The sequence below is a fragment of the Nannospalax galili genome, unplaced genomic scaffold, assembly GCF_000622305.1.
Source record: "Nannospalax galili isolate Female #2095 unplaced genomic scaffold, S.galili_v1.0 scaffold215, whole genome shotgun sequence".
Lineage (NCBI taxonomy): Eukaryota > Metazoa > Chordata > Mammalia > Rodentia > Spalacidae > Nannospalax > Nannospalax galili.
The window spans coordinates 468,948-492,066 of record NW_008338533.1 but is presented as its reverse complement, the minus strand read 5'-3'; the positions used below and the strand labels follow the sequence as shown (position 1 = coordinate 492,066).

Genomic DNA, 23,119 nt, shown 5'->3' with positions numbered 1-23,119 from the left:
GAATTTTAATACAACCATAGTCCCTCTTAAAAATCGAGTCTAATTGCCACATTTTAGTCAATAGTGCTATAACTATTATATTTGAAATATTTTAAAGAGTTATACAAAAATCCCCAAATTATTGCTTTAGTCAGAAAATCATTTAATACTCATTGACCATAATGGTGTTATATAAATGCCCTGGTCACACAACTACTATGGTGGAAAAACTATGCTGGGGTAGATTTCTGTCTTGAAAGTTATCCTTCCTTCATTATGTAAGGCTATAATAATGCTGTTTCACAAGCTAAAATGTCCAGAAAGAGGGAAATAATTTTTAATTGAATAGCTGCTAAATAGAAATCTAATAAATTTTAAATTAATAATATTGTGCAGAAAAGCATCAACAGGCAGAAAGATGAAAAGAAAGTAAAAGACTGTTCATGCTTGTGAAACCCAAGTTAGCTTTCTAGGGACCCCTGTACAACTTGAAAATATATTTTTGAAGTAGAAGAATGAACATAAAAAGTAGGAATGTTGCTAGTTTTGTACCTAATAATTTAACTGCCCTGCTCACCTGGGGTTGAAAGGTGGACTGATTATTATTTGTGCTTATCTCTCCCAGTTCTCAAAACCTTGCTGAAATAAGGGCAGAGACTGTGTCTGGCATATTGCTAGACAGAGGGACGATGCAGGTGGGCATGGTGACAGCAGAGGGTGAGGTATCACAATGACATCTTGGAAGATGGAAAAGAGGAGCAAAGTAGTGACAAGTCATCAGAGCACAAATCCCACACAGTGTCTGAGAAGAATAAGGTCAAAATCAGTCATTCACCCTGCAGAACCAGAGCAAAGTGAACTGCTTCAGCCACAGGGACTAAGACCCAGGTCCCCTCAAGCACCATACAGTGCCCTTGGACACCATGAAGAAACAGATTCATTGTCCACAGAACCAGAGTCACTGAGACACCAAGCAGCATAAGGCTAGGTCAAGGGAACTCAGTGAAAATGCAAATCACATGTGGTTCCCTGAGCCCTGCAATCCACACGGTTCCCACAATGACAGCAGACAGTTGCATCCCTCAGTACCAGACCAGACCCTGGAGCAAAGCTTAGACACCAAAGAAATTTCCATCGTGCCACACAAGTCTCTCAGGTGATGGCCTTGACTAGAACACACAGCACTTCGTACCCTTCCTGAAATAGTAAAGGCTGCTGAACCAGAGAGGTAAGGAAAACACAGAACAGAAAAAAGAGGTGAAACTAAGCGAGGCAGTGAAAGAAATGAACCCATAAAACACAGAAATTATTCAGGTTTGACATAGGAAAAAAATCTATATTATACTGAGAGGGAGGTAAAGCTAGATTCCATGGGAATGGAACAAAAAAACAACATGGAATATTTGGGGAGTAAAACATGATTTAAATATCAAATTCTGGGGCTGGAGAGATAGCTCAGTAGTTAAGAGCACAGTCCCTGTGGCTGAAACGGTTTGCAGAGGACATGGGTTTAGTTCCCAGCACCTGTATGGTAACTCACAAGCATCTGTAACTGCAGTTCCAGGGGATTTGATGCCCTCTTTTGGCCTCTGTGGGCACTGCAAGCATGTGGTACACATACATACATGTAGGCAAAACATTCATACACATAAAATAGAAATAAATAAATCTTAAAAAATCAAATGCTCAATGAAATGCCTGAAAAATTAATTTTAAGAAATAACTAGTACAAAAAGATACACAAAGACATAAACAAAGAATTCCTCATCGAGTTAGGAGATCGCTATCCAAACTATATCTAAGTTGCACAGGAATTCTAGAAAGCAGAACCAAGAGAGCAGCAGAGAAAAGGATAGTAGAGGAATTGTGTAAGACAAGTTCCAGAACTGAAGTTTGTCTCCAGATTGCAGAGCACATCTGATTTCAGCTATAATGAATAAAAAGGCCCATCCGACACTGTGAATAATGGGGAAACATCTTGGAAGTTTCCAGAAAGATATAATTGTTCATGTGTCCAGCAATCAAGTTAGAATAGCACTGGAGTATCTAACAGCAAAATGGGCCACAAGAAGAATAAAGGCATGTCTGCAACACTTGGAAGGTTGGGTATTGGTGGTATATGCTGTAGCCCCCGTACTCAAGAAGTTAATGCAGGAGGACGGCATAGGAGCTAACAGAAATATTCAGAGCAATGGCTGTGCACCGGACCTAAAGTGAAACTCAATTCATACTGTAGAAGTGAGCTACAGGGATGGGGTATCCAGGAAAACAGAACTGAAAGTTGTCATGCTTGACCATGGAGATACAGTACAGGCAGAGGTTTATAATCCTCATGGGAGACATGAGAAGAAATAAGCTAGGTACATAGAAAACTAGAAACAAACAAACAATAAAAATATTAGCTCTAAGGAAAACAAAAACTCCTATGAGAAAAGAAAGGTAATTAGCACTAAGCAATAAACATACATGTAAACACTGAATGTTGACTTAACCTCCAATTAAACTATCACAGTGAAAATCAAAATCCATAGGGAAATGCTATGAAAACAATAATTAAAAGTGCTCTTTTTTGGAGACATAGAACTAGGAGCTGCAAAAAGGTGGATCTATAAATTGATCTTCATAGACATTTTAATGTTATTTTATTTTTTAAACTATTTTGATGTGTGAAATTAAAGTATAAATATAAAGACTAAGTTTAGAAGGTAATCAAGCTATACAAAAGAAAAAATTAAAATCAGTATATGTAAATGTAGCCAAAGCAGATGACTACAACTAATTAAGAAAATAATATACAAAGTTAGCTACTATCCAGAAAAATATGGTGGTCTCAATGGCTATGTCAAAAGAATTCAATGCACTCTTTCTGTGATGTATAAACACATTCACATAATTTGCTATGATGTTCAAAATCACAATTTGTAATAAAACTTATAAATTTGAATAACTAGGTAATAAATTGTAAAAATTCATAAATAATAACATATTAAATTTATAAGTAAAAAGTTTATGATAAACAAAACCTTGGTTAATTTCAAATGATTAAACACATGTTCACCCAAAAAGATGAAGATTCACAATCACTGGTCTCATTACTTATTTCACAATTCACTGGCTTGGAAGTATTTCTGAATAACTACATTGAAGGTTATCTATGGAGTTTCTATTTTAAGTTGCTTTTATTTTTTAACTAGTATAGTATGTTCTACTTTTAAATCCCGGCCAGGAAATCTTAACACTGGTTTAATGAATGGCTGTGGTATGTGTGCATCTGGAATGGCCTTTACAAATGATTAAGTCTGGAATGGCCTTTACAAGTGATTAAATTCTTCTAAATACATGTGACTCCACTTCAGACATCATATGTCACACCTCAGAAAGCATTTATAGCTGTTGCCATCAAAATGGGTGCCTAAACCAATCTACTTGGGGAGGGATGACAGGAAAAATATGAACACCTCCACCTGTAGCTTTCAGTGCATCCCCTTTTCATCCATTTCTGAAGAATCTGCTATGTTGTAGAACTTCTTTATACAGGAATACATGGTTAAGCCCAGAGATTTTAGAAATATTCTCAAAGCGCTTTTACTGTGGGGCTGTCAGGGTCAAACCACACATCTAGAGGAGGAAGGCCTCCACTCTTGCAACCAGTAAGACACTGACCATCCAATACAAGATGCACAAATGTTCACAAGTGAAGACAAAGTTAACATATCACCCTAAACTAAAAAGGAATTATCACTAAGAATTAGAAAACTGTGGGACTGAAAATAAACCTTATAATTTATAAATGTTTATGCACTTTTACACCTTCCTGCTACGGGTGAAAATACTGAAAACGAGTGTTTGCTGAAGTATACAAATGCTGGGACTTATAGCCCTCGACAGGTACACTGTCACATGCTCACACTGTAATAAGATGGTTCAAACCTCACATGGTGATCGTCAAAGCTTCTGTTTATAACGTAACTTTCTTCAGAAAGAAAACAACTTGTAAGCCATTGATTTACGAATCAGACACTGAAGCACCCAGAGAGTACTGTGTTCTCTCAGTCACTCGAACAGTATTGCAACTATCCAATATGCTAGACTCTATGCTCTCATGGATGTGAGGAACAACTGAAATTTAACAAAATCACTTTGTTTCTTTTTGCTGCTTTTTGTTTGTTTTTTGAGATAGGATCTCAAGTAGTCTAGGCTAGCATCAAATTATAAGGTAGCTGAAGCTGGCCTTGAATGCTATATTTACCTGCCTCTACTTTCCAAGGACTGGTATTAACAGGTATGCATGGGGCTGGAGAGATAGCTCAGCGGTTAAGAGCCTGAGACTGAGCCACTGGCTGCTCTTGCAGAGGACCCAGGTTTGGTTCTCAGCAATCACATGGCAGTTCATAACTGTCCATAACTCCAGTTCCAGAGGATATATGCCTTCTTCTGGCCTCCACAGGCATCGTACGCACATGGTGCACCTACACGCAGCCAAGATTCATGAGTCTTATGCCTTCATGCGTGTGGGTGCACCCATGTCATGCATTGCCCGAGGAGGACATAAGAAGGCATTGGAGTCCCTGGAACTGGAGTTGCAGATGGTTTTTAGCCACCATGTGGGTGCTGGAATTCAAACCCGGGTCTTCTGCAAAAACAGTCAGTGCTCTTAACCGCTGAGCAGTCTCTCCAGCCCTCATACACATAAAATTTTAAAAATAAAATTTTTAAAAGTTAAAAAATAGCTGTGCACTAACATACCCAGCTTAAAATTTAATAAAATCCAAACCATCCTTTTCTCAATCACACACTCCACTTCCTCAAAGGCCCTATGTGGCCAGCACCTACTACATTAGACAGCTCAGACAGAACATGTCCATCCATGCCAAGAGCTCTCCTGAAAACACTCTACTGCTCTGCAAATAAGATTCTACTGTGGACCAATATTCAAATATTCTTAGTTGAAATGTTAAGATTTTTATACTTACTGACTGTTACTTTGTCCTTATCTCCCAACATAATGTTGTTTGGTGTCAGATCTCTGTGGACAATTCTTTTCTCCTTGTGTAAGTACCGAAGAGCTAAGCATAGCTTGAAATAAGAATTGAAGAAAATTTTTATTTCCCCACTTTATATATAACCAATGATCCATCTCTAAGAAATCAAATCAGAACTTTGCTGTATTACAAAAATTTTAATGAAGAGCATACCTGTATAAATATTTTCCATAGTCTTTCTTCAGTGAAATGGTGCTGTTTTTCCTTCAAAGAACTAAAGTGTTCTCCAAGTGGGGCTCCTTCTATCAGCTCCATAACTATATACAACCTGTCGTCTATGTAAAAATACAAAGCAGGTCACAAAACTTAAGTTCAATGCAGAATCTTGAAAAAGTTTGCAAATTAGAACCCAAGCTTCCCAAAGGGTGTGCAGAGCACACCACTAAAGAATTACATAGGATCCACCAAGCTGTGGGAGAGCTCAGAGGGAATCACAGCCCAACAGCAACTTCTTCTGGCTCTAGGCACTCTCCACATAAGTTTACACTGCATTATTATTTTCTACATACACCATGACAAATGTCAGGGAGAGGCCAAAGAGAAGAAGCCAAGAGGCCGAGTCACACCTCAAAGAACATGGAAGCCTGCCTTGCCTCTTGGTACCTTCAGATCAAATCAGACATTTAGAAAAGTGCATTTCTTACAGTCTCATAGACTCCTTCATAGAAAGTGACTACTGCAGCATGACATGATGTTGCAATGACACACGTTAAACACACCCATGGGAGAAACAGTTGTTAGGCCCTACGTAAGCAAAGAAATCTGGACTTCTGGTTCTGTCTTATGAATATAAAGATTTCATCAACTAATGCTGCTTCCTTCCTTGGTTTGGATACCAATAAACAAAGATGTAAACTCCATTTCCTCCTCCAAAGTCAATACGAAATATTAACAGTGGTATGCAATACATATCTGTCATGACTGTTGAATGTACACAAAATATACACATGCACAATTATTTGTAAAGAATAGAATCCTCCTATGCATGCCCTACAACTTATGCCTTTCATACCTTTTCCATTACACAATCTTACATTCCAGCATGCACAGAAGCATGCATTCTCTCTTCTGGTTTTCATGGTAATTTTAATATGGATAAATCACAAGTCATTTAATCATTCTCCTGCTCACAAACATTTATGCCCACATTTTTCATAATTCCAATAAATATGTATTGTTTGCACTTTCCTATAGATTTAGTTTCATTTTTTCACATAATACCCTTTATTATAATTTATGACCTATTACATAATATTTTACATATTTTAGATTTTCTCTAATTCATTTTTGGAAGCTGTTAGGTTGAAAAAGTGTTTTGTTTTTGTAATAAGATATCTCTTCAGTATATGTCAGAAGTAATTCTGATCACTATTTAATTATAGGAAATTATCCAAATACCAAGAACTAATGGCTAAGGAGGCAGAAGCCCCTCCAAGTCATCTGGGGAAGGGAGGCAGGTGAAATCATAACAACTGTGGCACAGGAAGGGTTCTTTGTTAATGACAGCACTGGTAATGAAATGAAAAGCAAGCCCCAACAGCTACTACCTTGCATTTCTATAAATCTGCTTTTGCAACAAAATTTACTTGGAAATTTTATGTGTCACAGATCATTAAGTTTCAATACTTATTTCACTCACTTTAAAAAAAGTAACTGAGTTTGAGTTTGTATAACAAACATAATTTCTTACTATATGCTAAATATGGATCCTTATATTTACAGACAAGTCTGCCCATCACCACTCATCAAAGAAGCTTCCTTTGCAACAGACAGAGACTGCTACATAGTTCTACAAGTGGTGACACACATAGAATGATGAGAGAGATGCCCAGCCCGAAGTGATACACCTACAATGGAACCTCTACACATAAGTCTTATGAAACATAGTGGAGTAAAGGGAGTACTAATGCATCTCCAACTGTTATCAAGGAAGCATCCTCATGCAACAGAGGGTGATGCAGACAAAAGGCAGCAACTGGCCAACATGTACAGAAATAAGAGACTGCAAAGTGTGGGTCCCTGGATAGGACTCCTATATCAAACTTCACCCACCCAGGGCTCAAGGATCATTGGAGAAGAGGGCGTAGAAAAATTGTATGAGCCAGGGGAGCAGGTGCATGACCTTACAGGCTCCTGGGATCTTGCTCATACAAACTTACAGCAATGGTGACAACATGCACGAGACCCATGCAAACTCAATCAGACAAAAAACAGCATAGAACTGGGAAAATGGGCCACAGTCTTGTTGAGGAACTATTGGCAGCTGATCACTGCTAGGTGAGGGAGAGTTGATCTTCTTTAAGGGAGTGATGTTAGACAGGCTCAACAGGCTCCAGTGGATGAACTCACACCTAGGGACATTTGGGTACACAAACTTGACTTGATAGGCTTTAATATATATGATAAAATGCATGAAATCCTGTAGACAGGCTATGGGGAAGCGGGGGCTAAATATTATTAAGATATATTATATGAAATCCACAAAAATTCAATTAAAAAAAAGTTTTGACTGAGTTCTCTATTCCACTGGCAGGAATCTAGCCTGCCCTTCAGCCTGCCTGCAGGATCAGCCAGGGCTCCATCGCCACCTGGTGGCATTTACTGAAATTCACGAAGAAATCTGGAAGGCCTAGTCCACTCCAGCTTATCTGGAAGTGGAAAATGTCACTTGATTCAACACAAACTGCAATGAATTTGGCAAAAAGATATGATCATCCTTTAGTTCTCCTTTTTCCTGATTCTATCAAGCACGTTTATTGTACAATAATTTGCAGCAATAATTATTTTTTGTTTGTATAAACAATGCCTTTATACTGTGAAGATCTAAATATTTTCAGGTCATCAGTTGTAAAATTATTTTGCTTGAGATAATTCACTTTAACAACAAAAATATAAACAAAGTCGAGTATGATGATGTTTGAATTTAATCCCAGCACTCAGGAGGCAGAGGCCAACGGATCTGTGTGAGATAGAGGCCAGTCTGGTCTATAGAGTAAGTTCTAGGTCAGCTGGGCTACAGGGAGACCCTGTCTTAAACAAGCAAACAAACAAACAAAATGTAAATAAAGTAATTGAATGAATTTATTTTCTGACATTCTAATATGAACATAATAAAAAACATTTTCTTACTTAAAAATACAACTCATACTTACTTTCCAAAAATGTTTTATAATAACGTACAACATTGGGATGATAAAGCTGTAAGAAAGTAAATAACAAACAGCTGTCAGACTAGCTCAAAACACAAGCTGTTAAAATGAAATTTAGTTACATTTCATAAACTATACTTATTTATAAGACTACAAATTTCAGTATACCATTTTTGATCTTTTTTATCTTTTTTTAAAAACTGTGTTGCTTACAGTTAATCCAAAAAATGCAGTCTCCTATATGCCTTTAGGAACAAGGTTAGAAATTGTTTTATTTCCTAATTTAACTAAAATAGAGAATTACAGAACTAGATGTTTCTTTAAGAATTCATTCAGTATGCTCAATGTAGGGCCTCAGCTACATATGCAGACCCTGTCTCAAAACAACAACAACAACAACAACAACAACAAAATTCCTCTAAAACTTTTACAAAAATTTATTTATATGCAGTTTCTGGGTAAATCATCTCATCTCAGAAGAGTCATCACTAGATGTGTAAGTGGTTCGTACTTTCTGTGTGCCCCTCTGAGTTGTGGACTGTGAGCTGTCCACAGAAATCCAGTAGCCTCATGTCCACATGGCAGCAGAGAAGTAGGTGGATTTGGCATCCAAGGCAGAGGTTACATCTGCCAACCTCTCCTGCAGCCAGGAATGGGTCTGTCCCTCAGCTCTTACCCGTGAGTACAAAAGGAGCCTGCAGATTCTTCATGTGAGCCCTCAACCTTGGGAGTATCCTTCCTGCTCTCCTTCCCACCTGGAGCAGGAACATATCCCCAGGAGATGCATGGAGTAGAGAATACCACCAATTTGCTCCATTCTCTTCAGATTATTACATGTAAACCCGGTATTCCAGAAACCTCTGTATTATTGCATATGAGTCCTAATCTGTTAACAAACAGGCTCCCTCTCTCTCCCTTTCCAACCCTCTTTCTACTGCTTCTTTCTTCCATGGCCTCCTCCTTTTAGGACTCAATGCCATTATCCTTTCAAGTGGGTTAGCTCCAGAGTAAGAGAGCAAGTGTACAATCTAGGGTGAACTCAAGTCCTCACTGACCTCTCCTGGATACTTTTTTTTCTTAGGAAAGCATGAAAACAAATAAGCACTCTGATCAGCTAGCGATCCCAGCTTTCACGCATATGGAGCCAGGCCAACAAACAGAACCATGTTCTAGATCTAGCTCACTGGTAGAGCTATAACCAGCTTGGGTCCAAATGAAAACACTAGCTAGACTCAGCTCAAAGCCGTGTTACAACCAGCCTTGTACTAGAACGATAAGGTAACCTGTGTTGTAGATGGGATGGCTTCTTATGACCTAATCTATTGACATATAAAAGTCAAGTATGACACTATCAGTGATAAAAAATTTTTAATTTAGAAAATGATGTCAAATTGTAGGTTTTGGTGAATTAAGACCATGTTTGTGCTCTTTATGATCCAGCCCAGATGCTGGGCAAATATGACTGCAGAGAACAGAAGACAGTGTGGCTGACAGCTTTCCACTGCTTGAAATGCACAAGGAAGGAAGGCTGGAAAAGAAGCCAGCATGTTCTTGGATCACAAAAAGAAATCTCACTTCTCTTCTGAGATACGTTCTTTTTATTCCCAAATAAACCTTCATAACGACAGTTAACTAAGCTATTGAATCACACCAGAATGTTCTGCTCATGCTAATAAAGACAATCCATCCTTAACATCCACATTTTGGCTGAGTGCCATGGTGTACATATGTAATTGCAGCACTTAGGACATGGTGAAGATTACGAATTCAGGGTCACCCCTGGCTACACAGAAAAGTCTAGACCAGCCTGAACTACAGGAGCCTCTGCCTCAAGGAAACAACAAGAGGGGGGAAAATCTACATATTATTAGATTTAATAAGCCACATTTGAGGGTTGTTAGCAGCTTGACAAAAGTTGAAATCTTCATATCCACTATGCATGTAACTAAGTAACTAAGCACTGGATGTAAACAGAAGGGTTTCTCATACATGGCATGCTCTGAGTCATAAGCCCAATTGTTCTGCATCGAGGGCCTGACGTAAACTCCCCAAAGAGTTTCCATGGCTCAATGGAAAACTTTAGGAAAAACAGTGGTAAAAATATCACTGGCCCAATGTCTAGTATTTCATGCTGAACTGTTTTATTAACTGTGTAGACAAAAACTGCACAAAAATTCAATGTCAATGACATTTATCTAAGAAAGACAACTCAGAAACAAGACAAATGTTTACCTGCTCCTTAATTATTGTTAATTCAGAAACAATATTCTTTACACTGCTGTCTCGATCTTTTCTATCCTTTCCAAATGCTGGGTTATGTAAATTGACCTCTTTCATGGCTAAAGGATTTTGGCCACTACGTTTTCTAACCTAAAATAAGGGAAAATAAATAAAGCAATCTGATGAGAATTGAAAGGGTAAGACAAGAACAGGTTAACTAGACTGACAAGATCACATGGTAAACCAAGTTATAGCATAAAATTCTAGCCTCATTTAACATTAAACTGAGCTAAAATAAGCTGGTATCTTCTGGGGCCCCTTGCAATACTCAATTGGGATTTTATTGTGCAAATACAGAAACACTGGAATAAATTTAGGGAACATGTCATGCACTAGGACAAGCTCTTCTATTTTTCTGTAGCAGGTGGAAGAAGTTCTGTGTTTTAATTAGAGGGCAGCTGCTCAAGCTGAGTTAGGTCAACACCAAAGGATCAATCTCTTTATTTAGTATTTACTTACTTATTTATTTATTTATTTATTTTTTGGTCTTTTTGAGACAGGGTCTCCCTGTAGCCCCAGCTGTCCTAGAACTCACTATGTAGACCAGGCTTGCCTTGAACTTACAGAGATCTGCCTGCTTCTGCCTCCAGAGTGCTGGGATTAAAGGCATGTGCCACCATGCCCAGCCTCATTTTCATTTTTATACCTATTTATTTACTAGTTTTCAATGACACTGGCTCTAATTCAAGTGAGTATGGGCATTCAAATGTAATTTAGAGTTTATTTTGGAATATTAGAAATGTTTCCTGTGGGCAGAATCACCTTATAAACACAGCCAAAAGCTCCACTTCCAAGATGGTCCAAAACTGCATAGTCACCTATATATTTCAAAGGTGCTTTCTTCTGATTAATACTTTCAATATTCTCAGCAATTTGCTTCAGTTCATCTTCCTAATCAAATCATAAAAAGGAAATGCATTGTTATTCTTCTCTGACCACAGAGCAGTCTACCAAAACATTTAAAACTCAAGACTTACCAACAATAAATTCAACTGTGATACCAATTCTTCATAAGCACTGATATCACGAACATAATGTCCTATGTCAATGAAGATCTCAAACAAGTCGGTGGGGAAGAGCCTACAGGGAAGCATACACACTTAACATGGAGGTTGGGAACAGAGGGTCATTGCTTCTCTTCTGGATGCAGCTCATTCACCAACTAATTATATCAAATGTATCTTCATTAGATTAGCAGCAGAGTAGGGAAATAACACGCTCTAGTTTACCTTGCAAATTTACACTGTAGCTGTAGTGTCTGAGGAATAAAAATGAAGAGGAATGTTCAGATCTGCCGAAGGACACTGTGCTGTAGTTAACAGCACGTACACTGTACTATGTGTTGTTCACTGTCGTTACCTGTACTGTACACTTAAATTGGACGGGGGTGGATCTCACATTATATGCCTTTTTAAATTTTAATTTACTTTTATTCATGTATACATGTATGTGTACCAGCTTGTCTGTATGTGTACCACATGCATACCAGTGGCTACAGAGGCTAGAAAAGGGCATCAAATCCCCTGGAACTACAGTTACATGTGGTTGGAAGTCACCTGACATGGATACTGGAAACCAAACTTAGTTTCTCTGGAAAAGCAGCAAGCACTCTTAACCTCTGAGTTACCTCTCCAGCCCAGAATATTATATGATTCTACCACAATAAAAAGTATATCTGACACAGATACACCAAGACTTTGTGATTTATTTGGCAGTATAGATATTAAGCATGTTCAAGGAGAATATTTGTTAGATGTTTAGCAATTGCCCAGCAATTAGAGCCATTTGTCACAGTTCTATTATTAACTCAGATGGCAAATATTAACCTGATATCTAAATGTTTTCTGAAAATAAATTTAAAATCACAAGTAAATGCAAAATGGAGAGAATTATGCTTTCCAAAGTGCTGATTTCAAGGGCTTCTTTAAAATGTTTTAGTTCAAGCCGGGCATGGTGGTACATCCTTTAATCCCAGCACTTGGGAGGCTGAGGCAAGTGGATCTCAGGCTAGCCTGGTCTATGTAGCGAGTTCCAGGCCATTTGGGGCTACAGGAATACCCTGTCTCAAAAAGACAAAAAAAAAAAATTGATTTCACTAAAAGGGATAACTTTGAGCCTTGAAATGAAAGTTTATAATAAATAATTTCATTTCTTTTCCCCTAAATTCAAATATGATAGGAAAATAAACAATACAAAGTGATCCATGCCTTCTGAACAAAGGGTTTGCTATGAGGTCTAGACTTTCCTCAATGATACAATTCTGGTGATGTTGTGGGTCTAGATTTTGGCCAAATGGTGTGCAAACTTCCTGTGCATAATATATCTATTTCTCAAGGTCTGATTTTCTTCAACAATCACAAACTCACCCCCAGCCTGGACCTGGCTTCCACCCTAGCAAGGGCATCCAGGCAAAATGTGTTTTTTTTCTCAGTGATAAGAAAAAATGACCATATAACTTTGGAATTTCTGAGTGAACAAAAATAAGTATCTATTCGATCCCATCCAATCAAGATGTTAATATGTTTAGTTAAAACCAGAGTTTCAGCAGTCCTATGGCTTCTGAGAGGGACTGTACCAGTGCAGTCAGTGGTCGCATAGTCTGTGAGGGAAGTTGTACCAATACAGTCAGCAGTCTCATGGATTCAGTGAAAAGTTGTACCAGTGCAGTCAGTGGTCACCTGGTTTGTGAAAGGAGCTTTAACAGTATAGTCATTAGTGGCATGGCTTGTGAGAGGAGCTGGACCAGTGCAGTCAGAGGTCACCTGGTTTGTGACAGACACCGTCACTTACACTTTTACCACCACTCTGTAATTCATAGTCTTGTGACATGGCTATGGAAGTTCCGTTATACTTTAGCAGTCTAGGAAATCTGGAAGGTCATGGCTTGGACAGAATCTGAATCAGGAGTGCAGAAACACCGTGGCCTAACAAGCTCTTCAGTCTAACCATCACCCACATTTCTCCAAGCTCCTACCTTTTAAAGAGTGGCCTGTTCCTTTCCATACTGAAGAGAAACCTCAGGGCTCTGAAAGCATAACACTAGGAAATAAAAGAAAGCATGACTCTTAAAGGGCAGCTCAACAAGTTAAACCATTTTCGGAATTGAATTACCTGGAAGTAGATGTGAAGCTGGTTTTATTATGAGTTGCTGATCTAAGCTGAAGGCCAATCATAAATGAAAACAGAAAAGCACCAGCCCTTGGATTGTTCTTTTACTTACAGTGGTGATGCTGCAACATGCCTTGTTTATTCTACACTGGTCATTAATTCCTTTCTAAGAAGTACAAAATGAGTGGAGATACCACTCCTCTGCTGAACCCAACCCCCCAGACTTCTAGGAGCTCAGGCTTATTTTGCTTCTAACCTGCAACTTCAATATTCATACCATTTCTGTGATAAAGTAACTACCAGAAACAACTGCACATAAAAACAGCCACAGGCAGGCTGGACTCAAACTTGACAGATTGGTCTCTTGAGTAAAAAGCCTTGAGGTTCTGCAAATGAAACAATCAGCAGTCACTCACCAGAAGGCTTGAAAAGAAGCCTGTGGGCTTCAACCCAGAAAGACAAACTTCTAGGGACAGCAAGATGGCTCAGTAGATAAAGGCACTTGCTGCCAAACCTGATGACCTGAGTTTGATCCCTAGGACTGACATGGTGGAAAAAGAGAACTAAAGCCATAAATTGTGCTCTGACCTCCACACATGCTCAAGGGCATGAGCACCCCACCACATAAACATACACACACACACACACACACACACACACACACACACACACAAATAATAAATAAATAAATACTAAATAATAAGTAAATGCCTCTACATATGTAAATCTGATGTTCTACAGGGGAAAGGAGGAGGGGAATGTGATGGACAGCCTTAGTTGGCAACTTGATACACCTGGGTAAAAGAAATCTTGAGAAATTGTCTCCATTGGATTGGCCTGTGGCCATGTCTGTGGGGCATTTTCTTGATTGCCCACTGTGGACAGTGTCACCCCTGGGTAGGTGGTCTTGTACTGTATAAGAAAGCAGGCTGAGCACAAGCCAGGGGAGCAAGCCATTAAGCAGCGTCTCTCCATGATTTGTGCTTCAGCTCCTGCCTCCAGTTTCCTGCACTGGGTTCCTGTCTTGGCTTCCCTCGGTGATAAACTGTGACCTGGGAGATGTAAGATAGAATAAACCCTTTCCTCCCCAAGTTGGTTTTGGTCACTGTTTTTCTCACAGCAATACAAAATAACTAAGACATAGAGGGAGGAGAGGAGCAGGGGCAAAGGAAGAACCATCCTGCAGGTGTGCCTGTGACACCAATGACCAGTGGAGTGATTGCTGGAATCATTTCATAAAATCAGTGATCTGAAAAGAGAGGCACAAACGAAATTGCCCAGAGAGCCGGGCAGAGAACAGAGGGATATGAGGGAGCCTGGGAATGTGGGTGGAAACAGGAGAGTACAGAGAACTGCTCTCCTTGGAGCCCTTCTAACTGTAGTTTTAAATAACCCTCTCTTGACTTAACAAAGTACATGTTCAGGACAGCTCTGACTGTGTTTTCCAGGGCAGTGTCATACACATGAGATACACTAAAGAAAGCCCAATATTACTGTGTTTTCACTTGTAGCTCTCCAAGACCTCTGCATAGCATCACACAGCACCAAGAAACTGTGAGAAGTTGGCCACTGTGCCAGCGAGATGCATGAGAACTCTTTATAGTGTTTTTACTTTTGAACATTATATATATATATATATATATATATACACATGTATATATCTAAACATAGGAATTATATATAATTATTGGGAAGCATATGATACCTCCATACACATATGCATCATATAAAGTTTAGGCAAAGCTAAACATATCTAGCTCCTCAAACACCGACTTTATCCATTTTATAAATGATTTTGAAAGAAGGATGAGCCGCAGCTCCACAGAGGTGAATTTTGTCATTGTGGTATCTCTGGGGCCATGGTCCCCAATGTCTTCAGGAAAACACAGAGGATCCTATATAAACATACCCCCTCCTGTCTTTAAGACCTGATCTCCTAGGCACTCTGTCCCCAGCAGGCTGCCTAGCCCTAATCTCCAAGCTCTCCAGATTCCACCCTGCTGATGCTGCTCCTTCTGTGGAAAGCCATGATGCCCTGGAGCAAGTGCATCCAGATGTCCTCATCTTCATAAATCCCTTCTCATCTATCAACATCCACTTCACAAGCTTTCTTTTCAAAGGAGAAATGTTGGTGATTATGGTTCATGTTTAAAGATGACAAAAATGCTTCCTCTGCTATTATATTCTCATATATAAGGGAAAGCATATTTATTTTCTTAAAAAGTACAATCAACTGATGAGCAAAGAAACAGTCAAACAAGCCACCCAAGTCTTCCATGCAGAAGAGCTCTGCTGGGCCTTTCATGTTTGGGGTGACTGGTTTCCATACAGACTCCAAGCATAACCCCTTACCATAGGGCCCAGCACTAACCTCGACAATCCTAAACCACTTATTATCTTATCAAAGATTCCCCAGATTTCAACATCCTGAGATTAAAGGACAGCAGGCATGCTTATTACCTGTAGTAGATTTGTTTTTGCTGCATTGTTTTGTTTGTTTGGTAAAATTAATTTTGCTATCGTATATACACCATTTTCCTGGAAAAATAAAGAAGTCATGTATCAGTGACCAGCAGCTAATGCTGTAAGAGGCACAGCATTCAGATGCAGCCAAACAGCCTCATAACAGCTTAAATAGGTACTTATAGGGCAAGGTTAGAAACACCAATGTGATACTGTACTTTAAATACCAAATATAGTGTTCTTACTTTTGAATATATATATATATATATCGTTTATAAACGATCTTAAATTTTCAACTGTCTGTAAAGATTAACGGCTATACAAACTACACAATAATGTTATGTAATGAATGATACAAATTAAGTGATTTAAACAGTTCAAAAACAAGAATAAGAAGGGAGGGAGTCAAACAATTCCAGCATCTTTACATTTTGACTTTTTCTTAGTTCAGTTGGTGGAGTGCTTGCCACACAAGCATGAGGACCCGAGTTCAGACCCCAGAACCAAAGTTAAGAAACAAAAACAAACAAAAAATGCTGAGTGTGGTGGTGCTTACCTGCAAACCTAGTCAATACTGGGAAGGCAGAGACAGGAGGATCCCCAAAGATCACTAGCCAACCAGCCTAGCCAAACCAGCAAGCCCTAGGCCAGTGAAAGACTCAAAACACAAGATGGGCAGGTCCTGAGGAATACTACCTCGAGCCTCCACACACAAGTACATATGCACCCACACATGTTCATGAATACATACATGAAAATACATGCACACACAGTCAAAAAAATTAAATCCCAACTATAAAATGTGGTTTATCCCCTTCCTATTTTTGCTATTTACACAATATATAAAGGACAATCATAGTAAAAAAAAATTTAAAGAAAAAAAAACCCCAAATTTTGCAAGAAGTCAACTGTGTAAACAGCACCTTTCTAGAAATACTTTAGCACTAGTATAAACATGGAGGGAAGAACAAAAACTGTTAGCTACTGCTGCTTCTGCTATCCATGAAATACGTTTGTTGTGGGCATTTTTACCTGCTTTACTGAATCTAATCTTTCTAGCTATCCTGCAGATTACTTTATAGCTATCTATTTTTTCATGAGAAACTAAAACTTAGAGAGGTGAAGCCCTTGGCAGAGGGAGAAAAGCAGCAGTGGGAACAGGAACTCGGCCGACCTGACTCTGCCCCATACCCTGCACACAACTTCTTCAATCACTCTATTGCACGAGGATCTAATCGCATCCTCACATCTATTGGTCTTTCCCTCTGTAAAATTCAACAAGAATGAGGGAATTACCCCAATAGAAACCTAAACCATGGTTGTACACATATGTGTGTATATCTGTTTCATTTATTTACATTTACATATACATATATACTGTATATACAGTTGGTTAATTAATGGTTTGTACTTTGTGAGATAGGTGTATTGGTAATCAGCACTGTATTTAGTGTGTCTCGAGCACCTCTGAATACGCCTCTGTATACTTAGATAAAATGTTTGTAGTCATCAACTCAGAAAATCCAATAAAGAAAATGAAAAGGACTGTAAGTGAAATAGGAAAGAAATATCAACACCAGCCTCATGACAATTCTTTGGAAGTCACAAGTCAAACAAGGAAGAAGAAAAGTGCAAAACAGAATTCTATAAGCTAAATAAGAAATGTCAAAATACTTTAAAATGACATGATAGAGTACTCAAACCAACATGCTGGAATATAAGCTACAACCAAAGAGGGGTTAGCATGATGTTCTTACCTGAACTACCTGGTGGGCGTTGGTGTCATTGAGTGCCAGTTCAGTGAGGGCAGCACAGCATGCTGGAAGGAAAGCAACCAAACCAGGGTTCAGCAGTGCCTAGCACTTATCAGATACTCAGTAAATGCATCACACTGGTGGGTAAACAAAGGACTACTTTAAACACACTCCTAATCCTGAATAGAGTATGTTCTACAACTTCAGAGAGGTTAACAGACCAGGCCACACTGCCAGTCATCAAAGACCAGGAGCCCAACATCAAATCCTAAATCCTAAGCAGTCCCCTTCCCGCTCCTCTGCATCCTCTGGTAGCATTCTGCAGTGAGACACACATCCTTCTGCCTGTACGGAGCCCTGGCCATTGGTGTGCTATACTGAAGACTTCCACACATCACCATATAAGTCTCACAATACCTCCTAGTTGTGAAACCTCAATTATCATCAGTATTTCACATGAACAAAGCTAGAGCCTGGAAAATTGAGGAATGTGGCCAAGACCATATGGCCATCAATACAGGTACTAACTCCTTATCTTTCATATTTAGATGTAAAACAAGTGATGTCAAGTAAACCCATATGAAGTACACAGCTCTCGAAGACTACCTTCATGAACCTAAGCATCATAGGCAACTGAATATGCTGGTATTTCAGGCTCCCAAGACCCCCGTGTCCCTCTGTAGACATTGACAGTCCTGTACCCCCACTTCTGTCACCACCAACTGCATCACTTTGAGAGAGCCCAGACTTCTAGGAGCTCTGAGACCTGCTGATTTGGCCTTTGGAGTCTAGCATGAGCCTATGTGGAAACAGAGTCCTTTCTAGTGCACATAGATGGTCAAGGAAATGGAGACCCTAGTTCTCTGTCCCCACATTTCTGAGGAAATGTCTCTATTCTCAGATGATAGCTGGGAACAGAGCAGGCTTGTCTTCTGTCCATCACCCCTCACTCATACCCTCTGCCACACCGGCTCCCATCTCAGGTTCTCTCCAAGCTCCTGCTGCCCCAATAGTACCCTGTGCCCCTTCCCAGGCTGATGGACAGCCCACCCTGATCAAAAGCACCCATACTGCATGGCAGGTCTACTGGTCCCGAAGGTCAGGTGCCACCTGACAGGTGCAGGCTGGAGGGAGCCCTGCCAAGAGAGAGTTCACTTAGCTAGGTTCTCACTTCCCATGAAAAGCCCATGCAGTCCTCGTCTCTCTCTTTTCCTTGGAACTGACCTGTGGGAGGAGGGGTCTTGCTGCTACATGGTAAAGTGGGATTCTTGCCTTAAATAGGATACCCTAAGATCCAGAAAACCTAGAAAGGGTGATTCTGGTCCCAGATTAAGCTGAGTGCTTTAATCCAGCTTTGCCTGTAATAAGGCCAATGTTCTCTCTTTATTTCTGCCATCTGTTGCATCATTAACTTGTTATCATTTATTGTATCATTAACTTGCATCATTAACCTGTATCAACACCAGTACCTATAAGGTCTGGCATTCACATGGATCTAACTTTACACACTCATAATCCTACAAACTGTTTGTAATCAACACTATTATACTAAAGTTCTAACAAGGAATAACAACATAATGATGTGACCTTGAATAACAAAACCCAGTAATAACACAGATACCTGCTTGGAGAGAGACAGTGTTTTCTTGTATTTCCCCAGGGCTTAAATCTTCTGACAGATGAAGCTGCTGGATTCGGCCTGCAGCATTTGCACTGGACAAGCTTCCAATTGAGGAACGATCCGAAACAAAATTTCTGTCTCTGTAAAAGGAAAGTTACTGCTCAGAAAATTTATTCATTTCCCTTCATGGTCAGTCCTGGAAAAATCATTACCTCAAAGACAATGAAAATGTCATAATGAAACCGATTATTTTATATGCTAAATAAAAGCAGAAATCTTTACTTCCTCCAGGTTATAAAGATTTCTGTGATCTTTATTGTTTCGCTTTCAAACTCAGGAGACGCGAGTTCTGTGTACCATGTAAGCTGTGAGGCCCTGCACAGCCTTATCCAATGGCCCTGCATGGTCCCAGTGGCTCTGCACCACAGTCATCATGCAGGCATCTTGGTCAGGATTCCTGAGTTCTCCTAAGTGAAATCCAATCCTGATGAGTCTTGGGATGGTTCTCTTCGAGCTTTGTTGCCTCTCTTCTGCTCTCCACCCACAGAGATCTCCAGAGTAAGGGGATGGAACCCCATATTTTTCGGCTATTATCAGCCACTTCTCCCTGTTCTTGCTGACATGTCTTCTTTGGTCAACAGTAATTTTTTAAAGCCTGCCTTTTATTTTGCTACTTTTCCAGTCTTCTGATGAGTCTGCTGGACTGTAGGTGCTAGTCAGCCCTTATTTTTCCTCAACACAATCACCTCAACTTCAACTTCAGCTCATAAGTTCAGACTCTGTGTTTAGTTTTCTGTCTACTTGGCACATGGGCTTCCCAACATAAATTCTCTATTATCTGTTCTGTTCCCTTTTGCTTTATGTGGTTTTTGTTGTTTTTTTTAATTTATTTGTTTCTAGTGGCCTTAGCTGTTTGTTCTTCCTTCTGAGAGCTGGGGCAAGGAACAGTTCAGGTGATGGTCTTACCTATGAATAGAGTTATCTTGGAACTCACTGTGGAGAGTGTTGTGCCTGATCAGGAACATGCCTTTCATTCAAAGTTGTGATGAAAACTGTCCTGCAACGCAGCCTGTTCACATTGGAGCTACCAGTCACCAGGCAACTGCTCCCCCAGAACCTGCCCCAGACAACCAAGTACAGGCATAGGCATGAGCAAATAGTATGTTTCCAGCTGGGAATAATCCTTTCAGAGCACTGAGACACATTTAACATCTCCTAAGAGTTGACAAAAGTCACTTTCTCAGAGAAAGGTTTTCTAACACCAGACCATGGGGCAAAAATGACCCTTTAGGGATGAACAAACTTATCCATCAAGGATGCAAAAGTTGTGATGTGAGCAAATGAGGAAAAAGTGTTTTTTGTCATAATTACCTTTAAACAGTGCTTACCTTTATAGAATATCATTTTACCTTTAAGAAAATGGCAACCCTACAAGAATAATAAATAATAACCACATCTATCATCATCCTTCAAAGCCCAAACAAAATTTTTTTGGTAATTATTTGGACTAAGGTGCTGGCCTATTATGCCATAGTGCTAATTCAATATTTCTAACTTATAAAGTAATTGAGGCTTTTGTAAAAGTCAGTAGCCTGTCAGCATCTCTACATTTTTCCCCGTTTCCACAATGACAAAATCATTACTGAAAGGTATTGTTCACGTCTCTGTGTTCCGTTCTTATGCTCTGAGAAGAGAATGTCCAGAAGGAACAATATGTACAAAGTCTTAGTAATACTGATCTGATAATCTCCAGTCATGTTAAAATGAACAAGCTGCTCTGCCTTAGAGTTTAGAACCGGCTTGATGGATAGCCCATATATCATAAGCATAGTGGTCCTTTTTGAACAGATGTACTGATTTGTAGCTCTGATTTGGTACCCAGAGAGCTGAATCATACTTTATAATAACATTAGGTAATAGAAACTTCCCAAAGATGGCCCCAAAATGTATTATTACTCAACAATTCAATATATTTAATTCATAAAATACAGTTATAATACAAAATATGGCAAAAAATCTTTAAACTATTTTAACAAACCATCCCTTCCCATACTCATGGCATAGAATGCTCTGGAATAGTCTACTAATTTTCTTTTAGGTTCTGAGGAAAGATCCCAAAGCCTTTTTAATTTTTTTAAAAAAAATTAATCTTTTTTAAAACAGGGTCTCCCTGTAGCCCCAACTGACCTGGAACTCACTATGTAGTTCTGGCTGACCTGGAACTCTCAAAGATCACCTGCCTCTGCATCCCAAGTACTGAGATTAAAGGTGTGCACCACCACACCTGGCTTCCCAGAGCCTCTTGTATGCCAAGTAAGAGCTCTAGTATTGAGCCCCAATCCAGTCCTGGAATTTTAGTTTTAAAAGGAGGATTGTAATATCTACCTTAGACAAGCACAGTGATGGAGTAGAGAGAAAAACAGAGCAACTGAGTCATAGTACTATGGCAACAATTTGATGCAAGATACTTTCTCTTATTTTTAATTAAACATGAGTTCCCTTAGTGTAGATAGGCTTTGCTTTCTCTTTAAAAGTGTTATATAATACAAACATTTTAGTAAAATGTCAGCAATCACTGTGTTCTTGACATTACAAAGTATCTATACTGATTCAAGAGAGGTGACAAAGGTGCATATTTCCCTTAGGTTACAGACTCCCATCAAGCCCACATCTGTAGATGGAGGGACCTCTGCGTTCCTGGCTCTGTACTGGAGGCTGGTCCTGCAAAGGAAGCCCCAGAGCAGAAGTGAAAGACGTGAGCATGACATCACAGAGTCCTAGCTTCCTGGGGGCCAAGCAAGCCAGAGCCCCACTTACCCTTGCAAAATGTGAAGGAGCTGCTTGATGCCACCCCATATGCGGATTTCCACACTGGTTTCGGGGTCTTCACACACCTGGACCAGAATCCAAACGACGCTCCAGAGTAGCTTTAGGTGGTCAGAGTGGAGCAGGCTGAGCAGGACAGGAATGCCCTCAAAAAGCTTCACCTGTTCCTTCACCTGGGGCTCAGCACAAAGCAGGCGCAGGAGCTCTGCAGTAAGTCTAGCACCATGGGAGTGGGGATAAGAATCACACCAATTCATTGTGAGTCGACATCACACAGACTTGAGCTGTCATCGCTGCATAGACTATAACTAGTTCTCTCTGGTCACCCACTTCAGCCAGACCAGTCCAGACAATGTCTAGCAAACTACTCAGTTTGCCAAGATGGTATGAAAGCAGCCTAGGCAGTACATGGGAGTGAACAGACATGAAAGTGTTACAATAAACCTTTATTTACAAAAACAAACAGCAATGACAGCCTGTGACTCTGGCTTGCCAAGTGCTCTGCCAAGTTACTGTTCCCTCACTGCCTGGTTAAATTCTACTGACCATCAGGTAAGGAGTATGAACCATGTGACCTGACAGAAGAATTACAGAAAGCCTCATCTAGGCTTCAAAGTCTTGGTATGTATGTATCAGGAAAATGGCTCAGTGAGTGAAAGTGCTCACTGTTCAAGCCTGATGACCTGAGTTCAATACCAAGAACCTATGTAAAAAAGTTGGGTGTGGTGGCACTGTAATCCTAGCATTCCTACAGAGAGCTGGGAGGTACAGACAAGAGAACACCTAGATGTTCCAGGCCAGCTAGCCTGGAGGCATGCACTGCAGTGGAAATAAGAAGAGAGATACTACCTCAACATGGTGGAAGATGAGAACTGATTCCTTTGACCTCCACTGGCA

The 23,119-nt window shown here is 39.7% G+C and overlaps 1 protein-coding gene across 6 annotated transcripts in view; it reads right to left on the bottom strand.

The window, feature by feature from the left end:
- The window catches only part of Nek10 (NIMA related kinase 10), a 270,542-nt gene that overhangs the window by 196,115 nt on the left and 51,308 nt on the right, over positions 1-23,119 (bottom strand). For all 6 annotated transcript variants that reach the window (XM_029563521.1, XM_008833138.3, XM_029563522.1 and 3 more), the window contains exons 12-22: positions 22,214-22,438; positions 19,397-19,536; positions 17,779-17,840; positions 16,019-16,096; positions 13,425-13,489; positions 11,428-11,530; positions 11,213-11,341; positions 10,403-10,540; positions 8,174-8,219; positions 5,175-5,296; positions 4,953-5,055 (exon numbers count right to left, since the gene is read on the bottom strand). In XM_029563521.1, coding sequence (XP_029419381.1) covers positions 4,953-5,055; positions 5,175-5,296; positions 8,174-8,219; positions 10,403-10,540; positions 11,213-11,341; positions 11,428-11,530; positions 13,425-13,489; positions 16,019-16,096; positions 17,779-17,840; positions 19,397-19,536; positions 22,214-22,438 — 1,211 coding nt within the window. The remainder of the gene's footprint in view (positions 1-4,952; positions 5,056-5,174; positions 5,297-8,173; positions 8,220-10,402; positions 10,541-11,212; positions 11,342-11,427; positions 11,531-13,424; positions 13,490-16,018; positions 16,097-17,778; positions 17,841-19,396; positions 19,537-22,213; positions 22,439-23,119) is intronic.